Source organism: Vombatus ursinus, unplaced genomic scaffold, assembly GCF_900497805.2.
Source record: "Vombatus ursinus unplaced genomic scaffold, bare-nosed wombat genome assembly UNPS02009132.1, whole genome shotgun sequence".
NCBI lineage: Eukaryota > Metazoa > Chordata > Mammalia > Diprotodontia > Vombatidae > Vombatus > Vombatus ursinus.
In genome coordinates, this window is record NW_020948910.1 from 1759840 (window position 1) to 1785939 (window position 26100).

Sequence of the window (26100 nt, forward strand, 5' to 3'; positions counted from 1 at the left end):
AGGAAAAGTGTGTAAACGTTGGTTCTTGGCCTGTGTCTTGGGATTCTGTGAGGCACAGGTGAGGAAAGAGCACATTCCACACAGGCGTGATGGTAGCACAAAGGCATGGAGATGGGTGCTGGAGTACCACATATGAGGAACAAGGAGAAGGCTGGTGTGGCTGGCCTGTGGAGATCAGAATGAAGAGTAATGTGTAATAAAACTGGAGAGAGAAGTTGGGGCCAGATTGTGAAGGACTTTAAAAGAGGATATTATATCTGATCCTCAAGGCAATAAGGAATCACTGGAGTTTATCTTAGAGGCAATTGAGAATTATTGATGTAGGAGAATGACCTGGTCAAATCTATATTAAAAGAAAATCACTTTGACAGCTGCGTGGAGGATGGATGGGGGGAGGTGAGACTTGAGGCAAAAAGACCAAATTGGAGGCTATTACACAATAGTGTAATTAGCATTTTTGTAGCACATTAAGGTTTTCAAAATATTTTACATGTGTTAGCTTATTTGATCCTCACAACATTACTATTATCCCCATTTTATAGATTATTATTATCTCCATTTTATAGATGATGAAACTGAGGAGGACAGAGGTTAAATGACTTGCCCAGGGTCACATAACTAGTGAGAATTTGAATTTGAAATAAGATCTTCCTGACTCCCAAGTCCTGCACCCTCTTCCCTTCACCACCTGGCTCCTAAGAGGAGTTGATGTCCTGAACTACAGCAGTGGTTCTCAGTAGAGAGAAAGGGTCTGATGTGAGGATTATTATGGAAGCAGAAACAACACGATCTGGCAACTGACTAGATTTGTGGGATGGAGAGTCAGGAGTCAAGGATAACTCTAACATTGCAAGTCTGGGAGACTGGAAGAATGGTGGTACCTTTGACAGAAATAAAGAAGTTTGGTAGAGAGGTAGTGATATGGGGCTGGATATATATGTCTAGGAATCATCTGCATATTGATAATAATTAAACCAGAAGAAGTTGAAGTCACTGAGTGAAGAGAGAAGGAAGAAGGCTGAGGATAGAGGCTTGGAAGATGCTCAGTTCAGGATATTAATGATCCAGCAAAGGAAACAGAGAAGGAGCAGCTGCACAGATAGGAGAGCCGAGAGAAAATAGTGTCATGAAAATTCCGAAAGAAGAGAGTATCTAGGAGGACAGGGTAGTCAATAGCATTAATTAAAGCAGAGAAGTTCAGAATGGTGGTGAGAAAGACCATCAGATTTGTCCATTGAGATTATCAGTAACTTGAGACAGCAAGGTTAGTTGAGTGATGAGGTCAGAATTCAGATTGTGGAAGGTTAAAGAGTGAATGAGAGGAGAGAAAGTGGAGGTGATAGGTGGTAGCTTTTTTAGGAGTTTGCCTAAGTGAGGAGAGATATGGGATGACAACTTGAAGGGAGAGTAGAGCCTAGTTAAGAACAGATTTGGGTATGTTTGAAGGCAGCAAGGAAAGAATTATTAGACAGGGAGGGATTGAAGATTAGAGAGAGATGGGAGTTAATGGGCAAACTCCTGGGGAAGATAGGAAGGGTTGAGGTCAAGGTCATATATAGAGGAGTTGGCCTTGGTGAGAAGGGTGACCTCATTATCAGAGACAGGAGGACATGAGATGTTATCAAGGGGTCCTAAAGTGAAGAGAATGAAAGAGGGAGCTCATAGCAGATGACATCAGTTTTCCCAGTCAAATTAAAATTAAGATCCCCAGCTGAGAGGGGGGAAGGGAAGTTGTGGGAAGCTTGATGAGAGAAAAGGTTTGGAATTGATTCTGTGGGGAGTAAAGTAGGTAATCATTTAGAGAGGAATAAAAAAGAATGCCCTGTGTCAGTGAGAGCCTAGTTAAAGTTAGTTAACATAAATTTGTAGTAGATCCAGTCAACACTGTTGTGTGATTTCTACCATTTCTTTTAAGTAGCACTTGTGTTGGAGTTGAGGAGGTAGTGCAAGGAATTTGAGAATAGAGCACAGTATGGAGTTGAAGTGGTTAACTATGGTGTCATGATTTTTTTTTAATAATTAATTTATTTATTTTTAGTTTTCAACATTCACTTTCATAAGATTTTGAGTTTTAAATTTTCTCTCCCTCCTTTTCCTCCCTGCTCCCCAAGACAGCATGCAATCTGATATAGGCTTTACATATACATTCCTATTAAACATATTTTCACATTAGTCATGATGTATAGAAAAATTAGAACTAATGGGAGGAATTACAAGAAAGAAGAAATAAAACAAACTGACAAAAGAAAAAGAGACCAAATAGTATGCTTCCATCTGCATTCAGACTCCATAGTTATTTCTCTGGATGTGGTTAACATTTTCCATCGTGAGTCTTTTGCAGTTGTCTTAGAACCTTGTGTTGCTGAAAAGAGCTAAGTCTATCAAAGTCAGTCATCTCATATTGTGGCTGAGTACAGTGTTCTCCTGGTTCTACTCATTTCACTGAGCATCAGTTCATATAAGTCTTTCCAGGTGTTTCAGAAATCTGCCTGCTCATCATTTCTTATACCACAGTAGTGTTCCATTACATTCATATACCACAACTTGTTTAGCCATTCTCCAATTGATAGGTATCCCCTCAATTTCCAGTTCTTTGCCAGCACACAAAGAGCTGCTATAAATATTTTTGTACGTGTGGGTCCTTTTCTCATTTTTATGATCTTTTTGGGATACAGACCTAGAAGTGGTATTACTGGGTCAAAGGGTATGCACAATTTTATAGCCATAGTTCCAAATTGGACATAGTTCCAGATTGTTCTCTAGAATGGTTGGATCAGTTCACAACTCCACCATCAATGCGTTAGTGTTCCAATTTTTCCACATCTTCTCTAATATTGATCATTTTCTTGTTTTGTCATGTCAGCCAATCTGATAGGTGTGATGTGGTACGTCAGTCATTTTGATTTGCATTTTTCTAATCAATAGTGATTTAGAGCATTTTTCCATATGACTACAGATAGCTTTAATTTCTTCCTCTGAAAACTGCCTATTCATGTCGTTTGACCATTTATCAATTGGGGGAATGACTTGTATTCTTATAAATTTGACTCAGTTCTCTATGTATTTTAGAAATGAGGCCTTTATCAGAGACTGGCTGAAAATAGTGTCATGATTATTAAGGAAGGAAAATGAAATTTGAGGATGATAATTGGTCTAAGAAAACACTTAGGGATGGAGGAATTGGAGGTCTTCTGTGGTAGATTTAGTAGAGATGAGGCATACAAAAACAATGGAAAGATAGCAGGCCTTGGTCAGATAGAAGAAAGGAATGTCAGTTTTTGAACAAGGAAGTAGAATATCTGTGAGAAATGGTAAATTCCCAGGTGTGATTACCCCTGTTCATGGCTGAGGTCAAATAAAGAAGTAGGACATATATTTGAGAAAATTGAGGAATTAGGTTAGGGTTGTATGAAAGAAGAATAATGGCCACCATGTGCTTTGGGGGTTTGAAAAGAGGTATAAAGGTAGCTAGGTGTAGCAGTGAATAGAGCACCTGCCCTGAAGTAAGGAGGACCTGAGTTCAAATCCAATCTCAGACCAACCATTTGACACTTACTAGCTGTGTAACCCTGGGCAAGTCATTTAACCCCAATTGCCTTAAAAAAAAAAGTATACAGTAAAACACTTTAATAGCTTCATCAGGACTAAGAGGGGAAAAATAATGATTTGGGGGCAGCTAGGTGGCTTAGTGGATAGAGCACCAGCCCTAGATTCAGGAGGACCTGAGTTCAAATCCTACCTCAGACACATAACACTTACTAGCTGTGTGACTCTGGGCAAGTCACTTAACCCCATTGCCTAGCCAAAAAAAAAAAAGAAAAGAAAAGAAAAGAGGTATAGATAGTGTTAGGGAGATTGTCCAGGGATGCAGTGTTGTTAGGTGGAAGTCCAGATTCACTGATTGCATATAGATGGAAAGAATAACAGAGGAAGAGGTCCAGAATGAAGGGAATGTGTTCTTTATGGAATAGGAGTTGTATAGGGCAAAATGAAAGGGTTAAGAATTGGAGGAAGAGTGGGGCATAGATGTGGTAGGATTGAAGAGGATGGGGATGAGAGAACAAGATATGGAAGTTGCGGATAATTGACTTCCAGGTAGCTAGTAATTAAGTAATACAGGGCTAGGAGTAATAATAGGTAGTAGGAGTTTGCTAGCAATACATATAATAGTCTGTGGCAGATGAATTATTATGCTCAGAGTCTCCATGGGGTGATGTTGCAGGGCAGAGCCAAGGGCCAGTGGACCATGGTCACAGCCTGATTTTCTTGGTGGGACTAGCTGTATTGTAGGGGTAGAGAGTGCTGGGTCTAAGACTTGTAAGATTATAAATTTTACTTCCTTGTACTATATTTGCAGTTTAGGGGAAGGCCAAGGAATAAGCATTTATTATAGTACCTAGTATGTGCTAAGCACTATGCTAAGTGCTTTTTACAAATATTATTTCCTTATAACCATAGTCTCTATCTGGTTTAACTTAATCCAATAGTTGATTTACAAGCCCAGTATTGTTGCCATGCCCTGATTCTCCTTTTATTGCTGCATACTGTATACATTTAATCTCTTTTTTTAAAAAATTATGAATTATTATTATTATTTATTATCTTCCCTTCCCACTGCCCCCCACTGAATAATATTTTTTAAAAAGAAAAAGAAAGTCCTCATAAAATATGCATAGTTCAACAAAATAAATTCCCACATTGGTTTTGTCCAAAAATGTGTCTCATTTTGCATTTAAAATCTGTCACCTCTCTGATAGGAGGTGGATAGCATGTTTCATCTTCAGTCTTCTGGACCAGAGGTGTCAAATTGGTACATGCAGCCTGAACCAGACTAAAACATAATTGGAAATGTTTAACAAAATAAATAAAAATGCAATACTACAATGATAATGTTAACTGTGATTTTCTAAGTTAGTATGTCACCTGCAGGGATCCCTTTCTCTTCAAGTTTGACCCTTGGCTTCGCATTTGTGATTTTATCATTGCATTGATCAGAGTACTAAAAAAACTTTCAAAGTTATTTTTCTTTATAATGTTATCATATAAATTGTTTTCCTAATTATGTTCACTTCACTGTTAATAGTTAATAGAGTTCTTCCGCATTTCCTGTGAGACTATCCATTTCATCATTTCTTATGGCAAAATAATATTTAGATGTTCCCAGTAGGGGGTCACTCCCTCAGTTTCCAGTTTTCGGCTACCATGGAAAGAGCTGCTTTAAATATTTTTGTCCATATAGGTCTTCTGATCTCTTTGGTGTAGGCCCAATCAATGGTATTACTAGGTCAAAGAATATATGCATAGTTTAGTAACTTTGGAGGAATAGTTCCATATTGCTTTCCATAGTGTCTTGACCAATTATCAAAATCCTCAGAAGTGAATTTGTTAGCTTATTTTCCTGTAGTCCTTCCAACATTTGTCATTTTTGCTACTGGAGCTATAAGGTAGAACCTCAGAATTGTTTTATTTGCATTTCCCTAATTATTAGTAATTTGGAGCATTTTTTCATGTAGTTGTCAGTAACTAGGATTTCTTCCTTTTAAAACTTATATAATTTGACCATTTATTTATTGGGGAATAACTCTTTAGTCTTCCAGATTTGAATAATTTCCTTTTAAATCTTGACTAGGAAATCTTTATTGGAAAAACTTGTTGCAAAGATTTTTCCCCCCTAAGTATCTATTTCCTAACTAATCTTCACTGCATTGATTTTGTTTACTCAAAACCTTTTTAGTTTTCCATAGCCAACATAGTACATTTTGCTTCTATGATCTTTCCTATTGCTTGTTTTGCTCTGTTGGTTCTAATGCTCTATTGCTGAGTTGAACTTCTGTTTTAGTATTTCTGCCATAATCATAAAATAGTCAGAAAAATAGAAATTTGTCCATATCAAGAAAAAGTGGAGAACTGAAAGATGTATTATAATCATGTATGGTTAAGACCTTTTCCTCTCCACTAGCCTGCCAGCTCTATGAAAGACAGGATAATATTGCATCTAAATTTGGAAACTCCCCAGCACCTAGTATAATGCTTTGCATTCATTATATATACTTAAAAATATTTGTTGAATTGAAATTACCTTATATGGGGTAATGGTAGAGAAATCCTATTTACATTCTAAGGTTATGTAGTAAGAAGATGTAATCATGAAAAATTTCATTGGAAGTTAGATATGTCATAGATATATTAAAAGTACTATGAGTTCCTGTTCCTGTCTTTTAAAAATAAATTAGGTTTTAACGAATGCTTAATTTTCAATTTGCACAGATATTTTGGAGGAGGATGAAGAAGAGTCTGATAGTGAGCTGGAGAGACAGAACATTGAGGAATTATATGACTTTGTGAGACATACGCACCAGCAAGAAGCTCAGTACCTACAAGAAGATGTCCAGCATCCTGCACTGATTCCTGTACTGAGGCCATACCAAAGTGAGGCTGTTAACTGGATGCTGCTACGAGAACATTTCAGAAACTCTCCTGCCAGTGGCAAGTATAAGATATTTAAGCTAAGGCACAGAGCAATCTTAGTATTCTGGGAAGGGATGGGAGGAACAGGGGTCTGAGAGATTTGGTCACCAAGCAGGATGTCAAAAGGAAAAGTATAAAACAGAAGGGTTTATGCACAAAATGTGTTTTTTAAGGAATTCCTTGGACATATAGATGATCAGTATCATTCATGTATGATTAGGGCTTATTTGTAAAATGTATTAGAGTGATTCTTCTTCCTGTACCAAATTAAGATGTCTTGATCCAGTTTAAGAAGCAAGAAATCTAATCACTAGTGGATTAGCCCTCTAGGAGTGGCTTTCACAAACCTGATGAGAGATGGTAAAGAGTAGTGTGACTTCCCTGTAAAATGAAGGAGCTAGATTAGATTATTCATCTTGAAAGGACCTTTCTAGCTCCAAAATCCTATGTTTTAAACAATATTTTCTTGATGAAGTAGAGAAAAGGGGAGATATGATTGGTTTTGTGTGATATTCTCCAATAAATACTAACTTCCTTGGCCTTGTTCTTTTGGCAATTTCCCATTCGTTATTCATGGACTACTTATTCTCAAAAAGGCAGGGAATTTCCAAAGATTGCTTACTTCTTCTTCCTTATCTTTTCTTATGCCTCCAGAGACCTTACTCCTGCTTTTATAACCATCTTAATACAGATTGGAATAAATGGGCATGATTTTGAGCGGAAAACATTGACTGTCTTATCACAGCTCCTTTATAGATTTCTTGAAATTGATCAGTAATCTGTTATTAATTTCCCTTTTGCTTAGTAGTTTACATTTTTGAGGGAATTAAATCTTTTTAGAAAAATTTTCATTCATTTCCATATTCTACAACTGACCTTTTTTTTAATTTTGATATTTTAATTCAATTTAATTCAAATTCAAATGTAAATTCATTGAATTTATAATTCAATTATAATTTAATATAATCAAAGATTATACTTACATCCCTGCTTTCCTTGTAGTCAGAGGAACACACAGGCCAATATATCTGTTCCTTGTCTTTTAGACCTTGCTCCTAAGGCCCCTATTGTCAACCTTTTCCTGTCCCAACCCCTCCTAAAAAGCCCCTTTGTAGTCTGAATCCTGAATACCTATAACATGCATTCTTCTCATTTCCATCCCTTGAAATCTTTCATTTTCTTTAAGGGCCAATGTAGGTGCCACCTCCTCCTTGTAGCCTGTCCCTTCATCCCCTTCCTCAGCTAAAAATGTTTTTTGACTTCTCACATTTTCTTTGAGAACTTTGTTTAACTCTCCTCTTTGCTCCTACATCTTCTCATTTCCATTATACTTTATCTGTATACATGTTGTATTTCTCCACTAGATTATAATATCCTTGAGGTTAGGGGATTGTGTCAGCTTAAATTTGTAATATCTAGCTTGTAGCGCAGTGTGATGCACATTGTAGACAGTAAGTATTTGTGAAATTGAGTTGAACTGAATTTTAAATATCTGTTAGAAAATAAATAAATTACACATAGGACCATCCCCCAAATTGTCATGTTCTACTTGGCTATTGTGTTTTTTTTTTCAGATACATTTATTTTGCTTTTAGGTCAAACTAGGGACAGTAGTGGTCAGTGAATAGATATATGATGGTAGATCTTATTAAAATAAAATGCTGTATTTTAATTTAATATTTGGAATTTTCCCAAATGAGGCCAAACCTTTTCTACCTGTGTTCATGGAAAATGTATGGTTTTATTTTGGGGAAAGCACTAAGAGGTAAGAGTAGGAGAATTGTAATTTCTGTTCAGTGTTTAATCATAAAATTATTGTTGAGGATTTTGTGAAAATCTTCCCCATTTTGGGGGGTTCTAATCAGTGATTTCATTTGTTTTGAGACTTCTTAGTATGGAAGCTCTACACTTGTGTAATCAGCAACTTTTTAAAATTATAGACTTAGATACCTACTTGAAACACTCAGAAGTTAAATGACTTTCCCATTTTCAGTTAATATGTTTCAGAAGTAGAACTTGAACTTGGATTTTCCTGATTCCAAGGTTGACTCTTTATACTATATTTCTCTGCACCTTGTTGGATAAATGTTTTTAAAATTATGCATATGAATTTCTTCTTCCCGATCACTTCCTATCGTGTTTTGAAGCTTTTTAAATTATCTTTCTTTCATCTTCTTTGTCTAAGAAATATTTAAAGTCCATAGTGAAACAAGCTAAATGGGAATTATTGGTAGAAATAAACAGAGAAATAAACAGAAATAAATGGAAGGGGTGCTTATATACTGGCTCAGTGTTACCATGAAACTTTAAGAGATCCAGGTCAATATCCTGGTGGAGCTATGAGTTAATTTAACTTCATTTTCACTTCAATTTGTGGTTCACCTGTCAAGCATCTTAACCTTTCTGAGTCTCGGTTATCTGTGAGGAAAGTATCAACCAATCAGCAAGCATTTAAAGTATCCATGGCAGGCACTATGCTAGGTGATGGGGATAAAAGGAAAAAAAGTCGTTTCTGTCTTTCATTCTTTGAGGGGGTGGGGAGAGATTCATCGAAGTGAGTACAAAATATTGAACATTAAATGCAAAGCATTTGGGGGGGAAGGCAGTAGCAATTGGGGAAATCAAGAGATGGCGTTTGAGCTATGCTTTGCTGGAAATTAAGGATTTTAAGAGGTGAAAAAGGAGTGCATTCTAGGGAAGGACGAGCAGTGCTTCTGGAGCTAAGGGATGAAAGGATTTGTGGGAGGTATAGCAAGCAGGACAGCTTGGCTGGTGAAGGGCAGTAATGGGTAATAAGCATGGAAAGGTAGGGTAGAGTCAGTACCTGCCCTACCTACCTCACAGAGGGGTTCCAAGAAGTTATACGGTATGCATGAAAGGCTTTGAAAAATTGTAAAGCGCTATTTAAATGGTAAAGCATTATAATTGGGAGGAAAATGAAAAAGAGAGAGAGAATGTTCTTATGGCTCTTTTCTTCTTTAGAAAATACCTTACATTTCTTATGGAGAGAGGTCATTACAACAGAAGGGATGAAATTTTACTATAATCCATTTACAGGCTGGTAAGGCAATTTTATATTTATAAATGTGCTTCTTCACTCTCCCAGAGCCCGTACCCCCATGTATATATCCATACTGAAAGCCTACAGAAGAGATTTGTTGAGAACCTCACTATCCATAGCATTGCCTAATGAAAGAATACTTAGTGAAAATCTTGCTAAAGGCTTTAACACAAAGGACAAATATAGAATAAATAGCACTTGTCCCTTTTCATTTAGTAAATGCCAAATAATGGATTCAAGATACTATAAAGAATTAGAGTGAGCATAATTTGAGGCTGTGTCATTGTGTTTATTGTGGATCAGTTTTTTTTTTTAATTCAAGTATACCTCTGTGCTAAGTTTTTTGGTAGTTACTGGAAAATACTTGATGATTTAATGCCTGAATGACTACTGTTCTTTATCTTTTCTATTCAGAGATTATTTTGAAGGTCACAGTAAAGAGATGGGCATTTTTCGTATTTTAACCATAAGGAAGAAAAATTATAGTTAACAACACAATCCCTTGTGTCCTATTGCAAGATTAGTTGGTATTATAACTTGGTTGCCTTTTTTGATTGAATATCATAGTCTCCATGTTTAGGTTTCTAGAACTCTAAGTACTTTCACTTTTTACAGAGTAATATAGTCTCAAGAATCTTCATTTTAATGCAGTTCTTGCCGTTTTCTTTAGAGTAGCTACTTTGTTTGAATTACTTTGACATATTTTTTTGTTTTGTTTGACCTTTCCTTTAGCATCATCCGGGAATACCCAAATGCTGGGCCACAGTGGCCTGGTGGCATCTTAGCAGATGAGATGGGACTGGGGAAGACAGTGGAGGTTCTGGCTCTGATTCTTTCACACACTCGACAAGATGTCAAACAGGATGTTCTAACACTGCCTGAGGTAGGATGACCTTATCAAGCTTAGGGAAGCAAGGGACTTATTACGTTCAAGAAAAGCAACATGTTCTGAATGCTTGTTTTGACACAAAAGTCAAAGCTTTTAATATCCTGTGGAACTGAAGATAGTTAATTTGGAAGGGTTAGACCTTTTTGTGACACTTGAGCTGTTTGCCACTGGTACTGGCCAACTAAAATGTTCCCGCTTTCATTGTTGCCATAGGTTAGCAATAAAAACATCTTTGCTTGAGTATTGACAGTGATCTGCTACCTGCAAAAATGTAACCTAAATGACTTGAGAACTGTTACGGGCACTTAATGAAGCAATGTGACAAATCTGAGACATGGGAGTAACAGAATCTGAGTTGAAAGGGACTTTAGAGGTCATGTGATCCAACCCATACCTGAACCCCTTACATTTATTTAGAATACCTTAGTAAACAGCTAGTATGCTTAAGAGTCCAATTTTTTAAAGTAGACTGTATCTTCTTAGGCCATTGCCTTCTACCAAAATTGACTTTTCCTCAACCTCTGAAAAATTCCAATTTAGAATTTATGTGCAAAAGAAACCCAATTTGAGATTGGCAAACCCAAAGTTTTATTTAATGATATCTAAAATTTAAATTCTTTAACTATAGCATTTAGAACCTTCTACTGTCTTCCATCCTACTTTTCCAAACTTATTTCATAAAATCTACTCTCAGAACAGAGGACTACTGGCTATTTATGAAAGCCATCCCTTGTACCTCTAATACCCTTTCTCCGCTGTCAAAACCCTTCTCTTTCTTCAAGACCCAGGGCAGGTGCCAACTTCTCCTTGAAGTCTTTTCTGATCCCCATAGTGGAAAGTAATTTACCTTCACCTTAAATTTTTTTTAATGCATTTCTTCTAGATTTCTCTTTTGCCTTTCTCACCATCTACTTTGTATCATACTTATATTTTATCCCCTCATTAGATTATAAGGCAGCCTGATGTATTGGACTTGGAGTGAGGAAGACCTGGGTTCAAATCCTGCCTGAGACACTTACTAGCTGTGTGGCCTTGAGCAAGTCACTTCACTTATCCAGTCTCAGCCTCTTTTTGCTCATCTGTAAAATGTAAATAATAATAGCACCTATCTTATAGGGTTGTTATGTGGCTCAAATAAGATAAGGTATGGAAACACTTCAGAGAGATATGTGAATCCCAAACGTTTATTTTATAAAAGTATTTCCAAGATCATCTGAGTGTGTGATTGGCTTAGTCCACCCTCTTCTTACTGAGTAAAAAATTCAAGGCGTATTGGTAGTGCCGTCTTTGTTTGTAAAGGGACATTTCCTTTAATTTCTCATAATTAAGTGGACATTTTTGATGATAACTTTTCATTAATTTATTGGAAAATATTGGTCCATGATTATATAGTTGAAGTGCAAGGGACAGATTTGATGTAGTTTTATTAGCTGCATTCCATTTCAGGATCACAGTACATGCCTATCTTTAGCCAAGCCTCATATGAATATGTGTTCTTGATCACCATGTATAAGAAAATGTGAATGGATCTATTTAGGTCTGTCAACCCTACTTAGAAAGATATAACTCAAAAATATATAACAGTAACCTTTTGTTGGATGGGAGATTTTTACTGTTTTTGTTTTAGTTGATTATTGTCATGCCACTATACACTTAATGGGTGAAGTTGTATTGAGACAATCATTGCACACTGCATTATATGAAATAAAATTTTGTCTTCATGTCATAGGATTAGAGCTGGAAGGGACTTTGGAGATCATCCAGGGTGGGAAGCCTGTGGCCTTCTAAGTCTTTGGGTGTGGCCTTTTGACTGAGTCCAGGTTTTACAGAACAAATCCTTTTATGAAGGGGATTTGTTCTGTGAAGTTTGGATTCTGTCAAAGAACGTCACTGGGGACCTAGAGGTTCCCCACCCATTTCTAGTCCAACCCCTCATTTTGTAGAGAACCAGAGATGTTAAAAAGTAACTTGCCCCCAGGTCACAGCAGGTAGTAAGTGCCAAGGCTGAAGGTGAACCCAGGTCTTCCTCTGACTCCAAAAGCAGTGCTTTTCCATCATACCATGCAAATGTATGAGGTTAATTATTTTTAAATATTTAAAATACATACATAGCATTAAGAAAGGGAGTAGTTAGACTCTAAACTTTGGGTAAGATAAAAAAAAGTCCAGTTTGTGTGTAAGTACATGCATATCACTTCATTTCAAAGTGTATTTCATACGTTGTATATCTCCTTATAATCTGATAACTTATATCCAAATTTTAAAGTTTAATATTAAGCAGTCTGTAATGATGAACCTGAAAGTCCAATGAGTGACTGCTGGATATTGTTCATATCAGGGAAAACTGGTAAATTACTTCATACCTCCACAACCTGCTGAAGGAGGCAAAAAGAAGAAACTTAAGATGATGGAGTTTCAATCTAAGGAAAAAGTACAGTACCCCAGTAAGTATTTGTATTTATATTTTTAAATACTTATGTTTCCAATGTTTGTCATAATTCTTAGAAACCTTCCACTAGAGACACTTTATTGTTATTGATGATTTTCTTGTAGTCTTCAAGAACATTTGTAGTAATTCTTCTGATTTCATATAATCTTCAGGTTGAATTTTATGTTTCTCTTCATCCAATTAATGTTTTGGCAAAGTTTACTATATTTGACTTTTTCTAGTTTTTTAAGTTTATTTTGAAAATATTTTTGATCATATTAGAATACTATGTATATTTTGTGTTTAAGTATAAGCTAATGTTGTAGTAATTAGTATTAAAAACATTTTTAGTTTTTCATATGGAGAGTCTTCATATGATCACTTCATATCAGACTTCAAGATCACTAGTTTAGCATGAATAGCATTTATGTCGATAAAATTTAGCATTGTGATGATTAATTCCATATTGTTGACAGCTTAGTTTTCTTTACAAGTTCTATATTTTTTGAAGTGTTTATTATATAACCATCAACAAAACATTCAAATAAATAAAATGTTTAATCATACATAAAACTAATAAACTTCAAACTACTTACAGGTTACTAAAATGAATAAAGGCAATTAAATTTAATAAAATAAAAACATTGGTATCTTATTTACTTCTATGTCTCTTCCTGTCTTTTTTCTCCTATATTCTTATCAAAGTTAAATTTTTTAAATAAAAGTTGTAGTCATAGTTATCTGTTGTTCTGATTTTCTGTCTTTGCTATTTCGGTTCATATATAAGTCTTGTCAAGTTTCTTCATCTTCTTCCTATTTATCATTTTTGATAACCAAAATTTATTGATTCATTTGATTATCATAATTCGTTACATTAATGTGCCAAAATTTGTTCAGTCATTTCCTAATCATTGAGTATAGAAGTCATTTTCATCTTTTACAGTTATAGATAAAGCTACTTTATTATTTTTTTGGGGGGGAGGGAGCCTAGGCGATGGATTTAAGTGACTTGCCCGGGGTCACACAACTAGTAAGTGTCAAGTGTCTGAGGCCAGATTGGAACTCAGATCCTGCTGATTTCAGGGCCGGTGCTGTATCTGTTGCACCACTGAGCTGCCCCAGATAAAGCTGCTTTAAATAATTTTGTATACTTGTCTGTGAGCATTTCTGCAATAAACCTTTATTTCCCATGTTGACCCACTTCCCTAAGAATTTTTTTCATTTATTTTACTTGAATCATTGTGTTCTTGTATATGTAGGTTTGCGTGTGATGATACTAGCAGCTGTGAAAGAAATGAATGTGAAGAAGGGAGCTTCCATCATTGCCATCTTCAAGTATGTCAGCACCATATACAGGTATGATGTACAGAGGAATCGGCGGCTTCTGAAGAAGAATTTGGAAAAATTAATTGCAGAACAAGTTGTGGAACAAGTCAAAGGTCATGGCTTGGCTGGATCTTTTAAACTGGGAAAGAATTACAAGGAACAAAAGACATGTGACAGAACTAAAAAACAGGTAAAATAATGAATTTCATTATTTTTAGAGGAAAGGGGCCCATTAACATCTTTTTTGTTCTTCACCCATAAATATTTAAGTGCCTAGTCTATGCTCATTGTTTTAGAAAGATATAGCATCTGCCTTTAGGAGCTTTTGTTTTGAAAGTGAAGATTTAGCTTATAAAATACTTATGTATACTTTCCAATTCTGATTCAAGTTTCCTGCTTTTTAATTAAGTGATTTGTGAATGTTTAATGAAATGGCCAGGCAGATGGTGTTTAAAATAACTAAATGCCTTGTTTTCACTGGGCCACATACATCAGTTTGCTTTTAGGAAAAATCATTATTGAAGTATTTGCAAATTGAGATGAATAATTTCTTTACAAATAAAAGTATGTATATATTTGCAGGTCCTGGTGTAGTCATTGTATTTCCTATGAAAGAATCTTATCCTTTAAGAACTAGCAAACCAAGAAGTTTTGGTTCGTAGAGTAGTGGTTCTTAAATATTTTATTTGAGACAGGGCAAAAGACCTTTAGACAGTCTATCCTTACTGATCTTATTTGCTTTCTGAGTGAAAACTCCCTTCAGATCAGTGCATTATGAGCCACTGCACTCTGTGCCTTGAATTTTGGGGCTTCAGAAGTAGAGAAAGCAGAGTGGAAAAACAGAGTAACTTTCTTTGTCAAGTAAGAGGGTAAAAGGATTGTTCCTGGTGCTTTAAACTGCAACTGAAGTATTTCCATCAATAAAGTTGCAAGGAGTTAAGAACTTCCCTCATCTTCCATTCCTTCCTTCCTTCCTTCCTTCCTGCCTTCTCTCCCTCTTTCTTTCCTCCTTCCCTTCCTCTGTCTTTCCCTCTTCTTTCTTTCTTTCCCTTACTTCCTTCCTTTTTTCTTTCTTTCCTTCTCCTTCCACCTGACTTAGATAACAATACGTCCTTACTTATTTTGGAAGACCTGAAGACCATTTGAGGATGTTTATGTGGCACAAGATAAAAACCATTCTTGAATGATATTACTCGAGTAAAAGTAACAAATTGTAATTTGACCTACTTAATAAAAAAAAAAAACTTGTGTTTTTCTGCTTTATTTCTATTTCTTCTAGATTTAGAGTGCCATTAAAAAACCCTTCTCTTTATTAATTTTGCAATAGGTAACAAAGAGTCCTAGAAAGAGTCAGAATAAACTTTCTGATGAAGAAAAACATCAATCAGAGAGCAATGACACAGTTTCTGAAAATAAGGGAGATAAATCCCTATCATTAGACATCACTGAGGATGAGCATAATTATTGTGAAGTCAATAGATACCATGGCAGACTGAGGAAAAAACTTGACCGACACTTGAATGAAAAACTTCAGTCTGAAGCTGAAGTGTTAAATACTGCTGATTTGCAAAGACACTGTCCATCATCCAGTGATCACCCAAGTACTCATGCTACTGTCTCTAAAACTACACCAAATTCTGAAGAAGACAACATGAAGGACCAGGTATCTGATTCTCAAGACCATGCTGGTCGTGAGATACTACATGCCAATTCTATAAGTCCCTTCAATACTTCTGAGTATCGCTTTGAGTGTATTTGTGGTGAACTTGGCCTAGTAGACTGTAAAGCCCGTGTTCAGTGTCTGAAATGCCACCTGTGGCAACATGCAGAATGTGTGAACTACAAGGAGGAAAACTTGAAAATTAAGCCTTTTTACTGCCCCCATTGCCTAGTTGCAATGAAACCAGTTTCCACAGGAGCAACTTTGATCATCTCTCCAAGCTCTATCTGTCACCAGTGGGTGGATGAAATCAACAGACATGTGAGATCGTCTTCTCTTCAGGTCTTGGTAAGATAATTGTCTTTTGAAAAGACAGGAAATATGATTTTTTTTTCAGGTTTCCCTGAAATGTTTATAAGTAGATAATTGTAGGGGAATCTTAAAGCAGAAATTTTAAGGCAAGTGTAATAAATTCAGAAACAGGACTTAGGGTTTTATATTATTCTTTTTGAACAGTGGAAGTTCAAAAAGTAAAGCAGTTTAAAAAGTCAAAAAATATAGATGAATAAATATTTATATATACATTCAAGAATTCAGAAAGGATCTGGCATGCCATCTCTAGGAAACTTTAGTATTAATGTAATAAACCAAATGGAAAATCCTAGGTGCAAAGTGGGATAATTCATATTTAGCCAAAAATGAAAATACAGCATGATTAGGCATAGAATATTGTGTTTCTTTTGAATATTGGTAAAAAGAAAAGGGTTGCATGTTTTGGAAAATAAACATGTATACATGTGCAATGACAGCTGTCAACAAGCATGTATTTTGAAAGATATTTTAAAATCAAACCTCCTTTATTTAATCTACTGTGAAATATAGAATCTACTGACAGTAAGTATGGGGACAAAAATGTAACACCCAAAGCCAGAATTTAAGGAATGTATTCTCAATTAGTTAATTGATTGTAATTGAGAAGTAACTAAAAATACAACTTTTTTAGTTTTCCAACCTAAAAACCACTACAAAACTGAAAAGTGAATAGTCTTTACTTCTCAGTGCTATGACTTATTAATATTTCAATATGCTGGTGGACTTGGAAGCAAAAGAAACCTGGGTTTCACTCATACCTCTGACTTTTGCTAGTTATGTAACAATTGCTAGCAATTGACTTAATGTTTCTGAACCTCATGTTCTTTATCTGTACAATGGGGATCACATCTAAGTATTTACTTCACAGAATTGTTGTGAGGAGGAAATAAAATAATATATATCAGGTATGTAAAAAACTTTTAAAATGTCTTATAAATACCAGCTATTATTATTTTAGATATTTTATATTTAATAAAGTAATTGTCCATAGATTCTAAACACTGAGATGATAAATACACATGTGGTTTGGCTTTGTACAGTCATGTAAAAAACCCATTAAACAATGGCTTTTACTTTCTCTATTTCCCTTCTAAGTCCTCCACTCTCTTCTTGAATTAATTGATGAAAGCTCTAAGAACTTGTAACTGAAGGTCATATAGTTGTCATTAGGAAGTTTTGAATTATTGTCTCTGTTTTGTATAGTTTTTCTCTTTTTTCTCATTGTTAGCTACCACTTCTTGCTGTCAGCATATTCTTTCAGTTGTTTTTGGTCATGTCCGACTCTTTGTGACCTCATTTGGGGTTTTCTGAGCAAAAATACTGGAGTGGTTTGCCATTTCCTTGTCCAGCCCATTTAACAGATGAAGAAACTGAAGTAAACAGGGTTAAGTTATTTGCTCAGGGGCACACAGCTAGTAAGTGTCTGAGGCCAGATCTGAACTCAGGAAGATATCTCCAGTCCTGGTGCTCTATCCACAGAGCCACCTACCTGCCCTGTATTTGTGATAGCAATCTTTTTTACTCCTAATTTATTGCTTATGCTCTGTTCTGGGCTTAGAATGTTTATTACAGTTGGGTATAGAGTAAAAAGAAGTAAGTCTTAAATGAATAAAATCTATTTTACTTCTTAGAGCTTTTTTTTTTAACTTCCTGTTTTGCACCTGTGTTCTGATTAAATGAGATTGCATGATAGTTCACTTCCACAGAGAATTACTTGTTTTTGTTTATACTTCTTTTTTAGAAGCTCACGATAAAAGATAATTCTATTAGGATATATGCCGCACACCTCATGTCTCAGTTTTTCCTACCTTATTCCCCAGAGTACTGATTATTTCCTCTGAGATTGCTCATATAATTGAAATATGTGTCAGTATTGTCAGGTTAATAATTTTTCCCCCAGAAGATTTCTAACCACATAATTGTATTCTTAAAAATCTAATGAATCACAAAGAATGTTGAAGGTTACTATAATGACTTTTTAAATTAATTACATTTTTTGATAAACATTTATTGATTGGATTAAGTGAAACTAACTTACCTATTAGGCCAAAATATAGGCATGCTAGTTAGATGTATAAAGATACAGATAAATAGACAGATGAAATTTTCATCAGCTTATTAGAGTAACTACAAATATAAATAAATTATTACTACTAAGACCTTTGCTTTCCAAAGCTTTTTGATTTGAGCTCTTAGCAAGAAAACTAAGGAATGATATCAAGAGTTCAGTTTAAAATATCACATTTAATACATCAAGTTGTGCCACAGTATATATAGGAAGGCACACTGAATTCCAGATATTTCATTGTTAGAGATATTGTTAAGGGGCAGCCCTAATGTAGCTAGAGTACTGGGCTTCAGAGATGCAGATGTGAGTCTAGCCCCCATTTGTATCAGCTCCTGGAAATGGGTGAATTACTCCAATTCTGATTTTCATCATTTGTAAAATGAGAATCATAATGCTTGCAGCTATATGTAATAAAATATAAAACAAGCTATTATTAATGTAAACACTTATTAGTTTTATTCACAAATACAAGGTAAAAATTACCTTCTAGTATATAGCTCATGAATGCTTGTTTAGATGGTCCTGTGACTTCATCAAAATGAGTATATTGTATCAGTGCAGACCTCATGGTTTCTCATCAGTTCTGCCAGGCCTTCCCATCCTGTTCAGTTCTCACCCTTGCTATTAAGCAGATCTTCTAGGATCCATTCAATTCACTTGAAGACCTTCCTTTGTTGCTGTTGTTGTGGTTTTTAAATATCTCAAGGAAACCATATTAACATTTAGCTTCTTCATTTGTTAATTTTTCTCACAACTAGCCTAACTCCCTTGCCATAAGTTTTTAATGGCATCTTTTCTACTACTTCTAGAGTACCAGGTACTTTATTAATAGCTACCATGTATCTTTCCATTGTCCTTTGGATCACTTGCAATTTTGATTTTTCTGAGATTAAAAACTATCCGTGAAAAGAAAGAGGTACCTTTCTTAGAGAGCCTGTTCAGTGCAAACTATTCACATAGCTTCCTAGAAACTCGGAACTGGAAGATATCTCAACAGCTATTAAGTTTAATCCATTCCTAAACAAGAGTCCTCTACAGCAAACTTGACATCTACCTTGACCTGAAGACATTCAGTGAGGGGAACTCATTGCCTCCCAAGCAACCCATTCTACTTTTAGATGGCTTTAACTGTTAGGAAGATTTTTCATTATATCATGCCTGAATTCACCACTTTACCACTTTATTCCATCATTCCTTGTTCTGCCCTATGTGACCAATCATAAATCTACTCCCTCTTCCACATAATGGTCCTCTTCCACATAACCCCCTCTGTCCCTCTTAGTCTTCTCCCAACTAAACATCCCCAGTTCCTTCAACTTATCCTTCAATAGAATGTAAGATTTTTGAGAACAGGAATTGTTTCATTTTTGGTTTTGTATCTCTAGTGCTTGGCATATACTGAGCATTTAACAAATACTTTGTTGATTGACTGACTAAGTGAATTTGTGGCTCTTCTCCATTATGACTGCCCCCAGATAGCCTTCAGCTTGTCACTACCTTTCCTAAAGTGTGGCTCCAGGAACTGGACAAAGTAGTTAAGATGTGTTCTTAAGCAGCACAGAGTTCAATAGGACTGTTACTTCCCTAGTCGCGGAAGCTGTACCTCTCAGTGAATATTGAATAATTGAATATTGAAGAAAGCACTTATAAACTGTAAAATGCTTTTAACTCCAGGTTGCAAAAGCATGTTATTGCTGCTCTCCCTTTCAGATGGGCATTTTATAACACTTTTTTAAGTGATCGCAGGGCAATGTTGGCATGATAGAGTCATTGAATAAAAAGTTAAGACCAGCTGGATAACACCTTTTAGATTGTACCCATTTTCTTGGTGCCAGCTTTTGAGAAAATGTGGAGAAATCAGGGAGACCCCAAAAGAAAGCAATGAAAATAATTAAAGGGCAATAGGAAATTCTAATCACAAAGCCAAAAGGCTTATTCAATTTGAAGATAGGAATGTGGATTGTAATAATAAGGATTCAGTTCTATGAAGGGTCATGATAAATAAGATGATGAATCAGCTAGTATCCATATATCTGAAGGAAGAGCCAGAAGAAATAAGAAGTCTCTCTTTTCCTGGGAGTCTTTAATGAATCATTATTTATTGTGGTTGGCTTTGGAGCAGTTCTTGTGTAGGAGAAATTGAACTCTCTAGCGTTAATATTACGACTGCTACCTGTCTGAACAAGGGCAGGTCACATAATCTCTTGGTATTTCTGTTACCTCATGAAGAAAATGAGAGAGTTATACTTAGTGACCCCAGGGGCCTCACCAGCCCTGGAGCTATCTTTTATCCTCACAATACCACTATGAGGTATAGTGGCATGATTGGAACTCAAATCCAACACTTAGAGTTGAGTACTCTTTCTATTTTACTCTCAGCGCTCATGTCCCTTCCGACATTTTGATATAGTACATAATCTCAAAATAGGTATGATGAACCAAGAGAATGTGTGGCTCTTACTGATAACATTTATTAGCTGAAAGCTTAAAGATGTTCCATTTCTTATCTATGAGTCTTTCTATATCTGTGTCTTTGCTAATTATTCTCTAGGTGTATCAAGGGGTGAAGAAACATGGCTTCTTGCAGCCTCATATGTTGGCAGAGCAGGATGTAGTTATCACCACTTATGATGTCCTTCGGTCAGAATTGAATTATGTAGATATCCCCCACAGCAACAGTGAGGATGGGCGTCGCTTCCGCAATCAGAAGCGGTATATGGCCATACCAAGTCCCCTGGTAGCAGTAGAATGGTGGAGGATCTGTCTGGATGAAGCTCAGATGGTTGAGTGTACCACAGCAAAGGTGAGAAATAGTCATGGAAAAGCTTTAGGTATGCACAGGGGTTGGGGAGGGGAATTTCTTGTCATCTCTCTGACTAGCATTTAATTTCCTAGAAAATGAAATTGCTTCTCAAAATTTAACATGCACCAACCCAGAATGTTGCAGATAAACATTTTATATTTGTTTGTGTCTTAGGCTATGTCAGTGTATGTGACTGAAAGGTATTTTTTGGGGTCAGTTTTTACTTTCTCGTTTAAACACTTGAATCATTTTGTATACTGTGTCCAGTAGATTGGAGTAAAATACAGTTCAGAGTTGGAAAAAATGACAAGAAAGAGAGGGAGAAAGAAAGAAAGGTGTAGATATAAATATTTATATGAATACCTGTTTATTTAATTTCCCAGAATTTTGTAACTATAGTGTAATGTGAACTGAATTCGTGATTGTGAAGCTACTAGGTGATTATGCATTGAAAAAAATATATAAATTTATATATAGTTTCAGTTAAATGTAATAGCAATGTACATCTAATTTGGAGTACAGACATTCATGGTTTTTTTCCTGAGTCATTTCCTTTTGACTCTTGCTTTTTTCACACAATTCTTGTTCCCTTTCATTAGGCTGCTGAAATGGCCCTGCGCTTGAGTGGAATCAATCGCTGGTGTGTCAGTGGCACTCCAGTACAGAGAGGATTAGAAGGTGAAGTAGAATTTGCTTATATGTTGTGTTTTCTATTTTTTTGTATTTGTGTGCATATTAGTTTGAGAAGATTAACTTTTTTGTAGAAGATTTTAATTGTATATTACAAAAGTGCTTTCTCATATTTTCACTGAAAGTAAGGAAGCTAAACCCTATTCAAATGATTGGCTCTTTTTCAACTTATTACTCATACATGAATATACAGGTTTTTTAAAAAATAAGCTCAAGCATGAATTTTCCTTTTGAAGATGAGATCTTTGATTATGAGTCAACAGGTTTATATTCATGCAGTTCTATAAACAGTAACTGTGATACACCATTTAATAATGCAATATTCCATAAATCTTCATTACCCAAAGCCAATTCCCATCATGTTTTTGGAGCATAATTGGAACTTAAGCGTTCCAAAGTCTTTGGTAGTGGACAAAGACTTAGAAGTGAACCTGTAAAAAAAAAAAAAAAGGAAAATTGTGTGTGTATGTGTACACATACATACACATATATATGTAGCCATAAAAATTTTAAATACTATAAACAATGATCTTCTTGTTGTTTCAACATTAAAAGAATCCTTATTTTGTGAAAATAAATTGTAGCTGCAAAGCACTACTTTGATTAGAAATATTTTATTACCTAACACATGTAAAAATTCAAAAAATAACTTTGGAATATATTCAAAGTTGAGTAATGATTTACTCTAGGAAGTAGTAAAGAATGGTAATTTATTTTACTCACTCCTAGAAGGTGGTAGAATAGGAATACGAACTTGAATAGGGGCTGGCCCTGTGATTGCATTGATATAGGGAACTTGTAGATGAGAATCCACCCTACTAACTATGTAGGTCAGCACCTCCTCTGCAATTTACTATCTTGGAGAATCACTTAGAGCACTCAGAGGTAAGTGACCGGCCCAAGGTCACAGAGCCAGACTGTTGCAGATGGAAGACATGAATCCAGATCTATCCACGTCTTTATTACTTCATGCTGCTTGAGGCAGCATGTAGTGAAAAAGCATGTATGCAAAAAGGAGTTTTGTGGAGTATCTTTTGCTTCCTCTCAAGGTTAAGTACAGTTAAAGTAGTTTGAATATCCACTTGTGTTTGAGCCTTTCTACCTAGAAAATCAAATTTTCTGAGTATTAGTTTTTTCAAAGTTGGAAGGGTCTTCAGAGGCTTTTAAGGTTTCCTACTTAATATAGGAATTTCCCTTTCTAACTTCCTTGAGGGGTTGTCAACCATCTTCTGTTTAAGTAGTTCCGGTATTGAGTAATAAACTATTTTACTAGGCTGCCCATTCTTTTTGTGAATGACTTAGATTGTTAGGAACTTATTTCTTTATATTGACCAACAGTCTATTTCCTTGTAATCTCCTTATCCCTATAACATCTACTATTTGTTCTTAATTTTGCTCCTCTTTCCAAGATTTAAAGGGTAATCCTAATCCCTCTTCTTCATGATAACCCTTTAGATACTGAAAGCTGACCGGTATGTTACTATCTCTTATCCCTAAATTAAGTGTCTCTAAATTCCTCTATTTTTATGTGATTGAATTCAAGACCCTCATTAATTCTTATTTTAGGAAGGAAGAAAATAGGCATTTAAGTATTTATTATGTGCAAAATATATGCTAAATGTTGGGGATATAAATATAAGCTAAAAGAAAGTACCTAAATTCCTCAACAGGCAAAGTATCTGGCTTTGGAGGCATGGTTTTGAAGTTTGGGAGCCAGGGGCACAGCCCAAAATGATGGCAGGGAAATTACAGCTAGCCTGGGCCCCTCCACAAAATGAAGTGGATCTACTCAGAAGGAGTGGATCTTTCAGAGATATGTTCCATATAGAGAAGACCAAAGACATGGTTGCATGTTCTGGAGCACCAAGGGGCCCTAGGCACTGAGGGAAGTTCTAGGATAAAACCGCATGGTTCGGAAGTCTGAGAGCCAGGAACAGGGTTGGGAGGATTATGATGTTGAAAGTAACAAGCAGGTATATCTTCAAATCCCAAAATATTTATTAGGGTCACATAGCTAGTAAGTGTCTAAGGCCAGCTTTGAACTCTGGTCTTTCTGAGTTCAGGCCCAGCTCTCTATCCTACTGCACCACCTAGCTGCAAGAAGATGACAGAGGATGTATATCACAATCCCATAAAAGTATCTGGAGTGCTCAAGCTCAACAGGAGCTGAGGCTGATGCTAAGGACAAACAAAAGATGTTTTTGGTTTTGTTGTATTCACTTAGGGGAAAAAGAAGATACTTCAAGAAGGGTTAAGACTTCTTAGTGCTCGGGGTAGATGGCACAGTTATAACGACAAAAGAGAGAATGCAGATGTGCGAGGTTATTATTTAGCATCACATGGTCCTGTAAGAATATTTTCAGAAGTTTTAAAGTTCATCTGACTTTACCCACCTTCCTGACTTTTCATCAGCTGATGAGTTGATAAGCGTGCCTTTTATGTCTTCATCTGAGTTAGTGATTTAAAAATATCTCTGTGGACATAAAATAGATAGGGCAAGAGTCCTATAGCAAACAACTAACTTTCATATAATTTCATATATTCAAAGTACTTATTAAGTACCTACTGGATGAAGAGCTTTCTGCTGGGCACCAAAGGAGAAATAAAGTATCCCTGATCCATGCCCTTGTTGAGTTTACAGTCTGGGGTGGTGATAGGCAAACAGAAAAAACATAATAGACTATTATATTGAAGAGCTTTAGAGAACTGCAAAACAAACTACTATCTGATATCCTATATGATTGTTTTGGAATGGTTACATGAATAGGGTGTCATTTTAATTAAACTTTAAAAGATGGGTAGGATTATTCAACAGCCCAAAAGGGGGAAATAAAGGGTATTGTGATGAGCACAGAGAGCAGTCAGAACAAAGGCATGGAAGTAGAACAGCACTGCATTGGGGTGGGGGTGAGGGAGTTAAGGAAAAGAGTAGTCCTGTTTGTTTGGAGGAGAATAATATGAGGTATGAGGCTAGACAGTTTCCAGATTGTGGGGGCTGGCATAGATCAGTTAGTCAACATTCTTTGGGTTCTTTGTTCAAATACCCTACCTATCTGGTTGTTATTTACCCCAAATTTATTTGTATTACAAATTAGGAGATTAAAAGGTACAATGTCAGATGCCCAACTGAAATCAAGGTATTCTCCATCCATAACATTCTTCTGATCAGCTATTCTAGTGACATTATCAAAATAGGAAATGAGATTTGTTTGACATGGTTATTTATAATGAACCCAAGGTGGTGCCTTTTTGTATAACCACTTGCTTGCGTAAGTGTTCACAAAGTATCTGTTTAATCTTTGAGAAGCAAAGCATCTGAGCATGCCCATTATGACCACCTGTTTAACACGATCACAGGCAGTTTACAAAGTGTGTCATGTGGGAGAGAGAACCTCTGCACATAGCATATTAGTTCTAAATGCATTGTGAGATGGTAAGAAATTAAGGAAATTTTGGCTCTTGGGACTTCTGAGATGTGAAATTAATTCTGAAATATGTGACTGCAAACATAGCAGGGATTCATTTGTGTATTTGGTACAAATTAAGCACATTATCATGTGCAACATATTCTACTAGCCACTGGAGGAGATGCAAAGATAAAGATGATGTAGTTTTTGTCCTAAAGGAGCTTGATAAGATATCTATGCAAAAATATACTGCACATTTGAAAATGGTTAAGTACAAAAGGAGAGACAGCATGGCATGGTGGGTAAAGAGCTGCCTTTAGAGCCAGGAGCACCTGAGTTCAGGTGCCATCTAGCATGTACTTCCTGAGTGACCCTAAGCAAATCCCTTGGCATCTCAGTGCTCTGGAACTGAATCATCTGGGAATTCCTTACATCAGTGAAATCACAGATCCAGCCCCTGTCCCTATTCATCTACTAAGCATATAAGAGAAATTTTTTAAAAGCCAGGGCTGTGATTTGAGATGGGAGTGAGATTACCACAGGCCAGAGGACATGGTAAATAGTCCAGTTTGTCTGCAGCATAGTGAATTTAAGGAAGAGAAGTGTGAGGCAAGGCTGTAAACATGGGTTTTGTCAGATTTGAATGCCAGACTAAGGCAGCCCCACTTTGTTCTGTAGGTAAAGGAGAATGAGTTTTTGAGCTGTAGATGGAGACGAGAATAATTTGTGTATCAACAGGATTAATTTCGCAGTAGTATGTAGCATCAACAGGACAGAAAAGAGATTAGGAGCGGAGAAGCTATTGCAATAACTCAGGTAAAAGGTAATAGGATCCAGGGTGGTAGTGTAGAGGAGATGGCTGCCAGCTCACTGTATTGTGAAGATGAAATCTCTAAGATTTGTCTACTAATTGAATGTGTAGAATGAG

General features: G+C 36.0%; 1 protein-coding gene across 2 annotated transcripts in view; it reads left to right on the forward strand.

Annotated features, from left to right (window-relative positions):
* Positions 1–26100, forward strand: part of SHPRH (SNF2 histone linker PHD RING helicase) — a 116962-nt gene that overhangs the window by 18873 nt on the left and 71989 nt on the right. For both annotated transcript variants that reach the window (XR_003568152.1, XM_027850653.1), the window contains exons 4-11: positions 6268–6486; positions 9451–9529; positions 10262–10412; positions 12757–12862; positions 14106–14362; positions 15500–16180; positions 20824–21075; positions 21675–21753. Coding sequence is in view for 1 of the 2 variants with exons in the window: in XM_027850653.1 (XP_027706454.1) it covers positions 6268–6486; positions 9451–9529; positions 10262–10412; positions 12757–12862; positions 14106–14362; positions 15500–16180; positions 20824–21075; positions 21675–21753 (1824 nt within the window). In the remaining variant the exon portion in view is untranslated. The remainder of the gene's footprint in view (positions 1–6267; positions 6487–9450; positions 9530–10261; positions 10413–12756; positions 12863–14105; positions 14363–15499; positions 16181–20823; positions 21076–21674; positions 21754–26100) is intronic.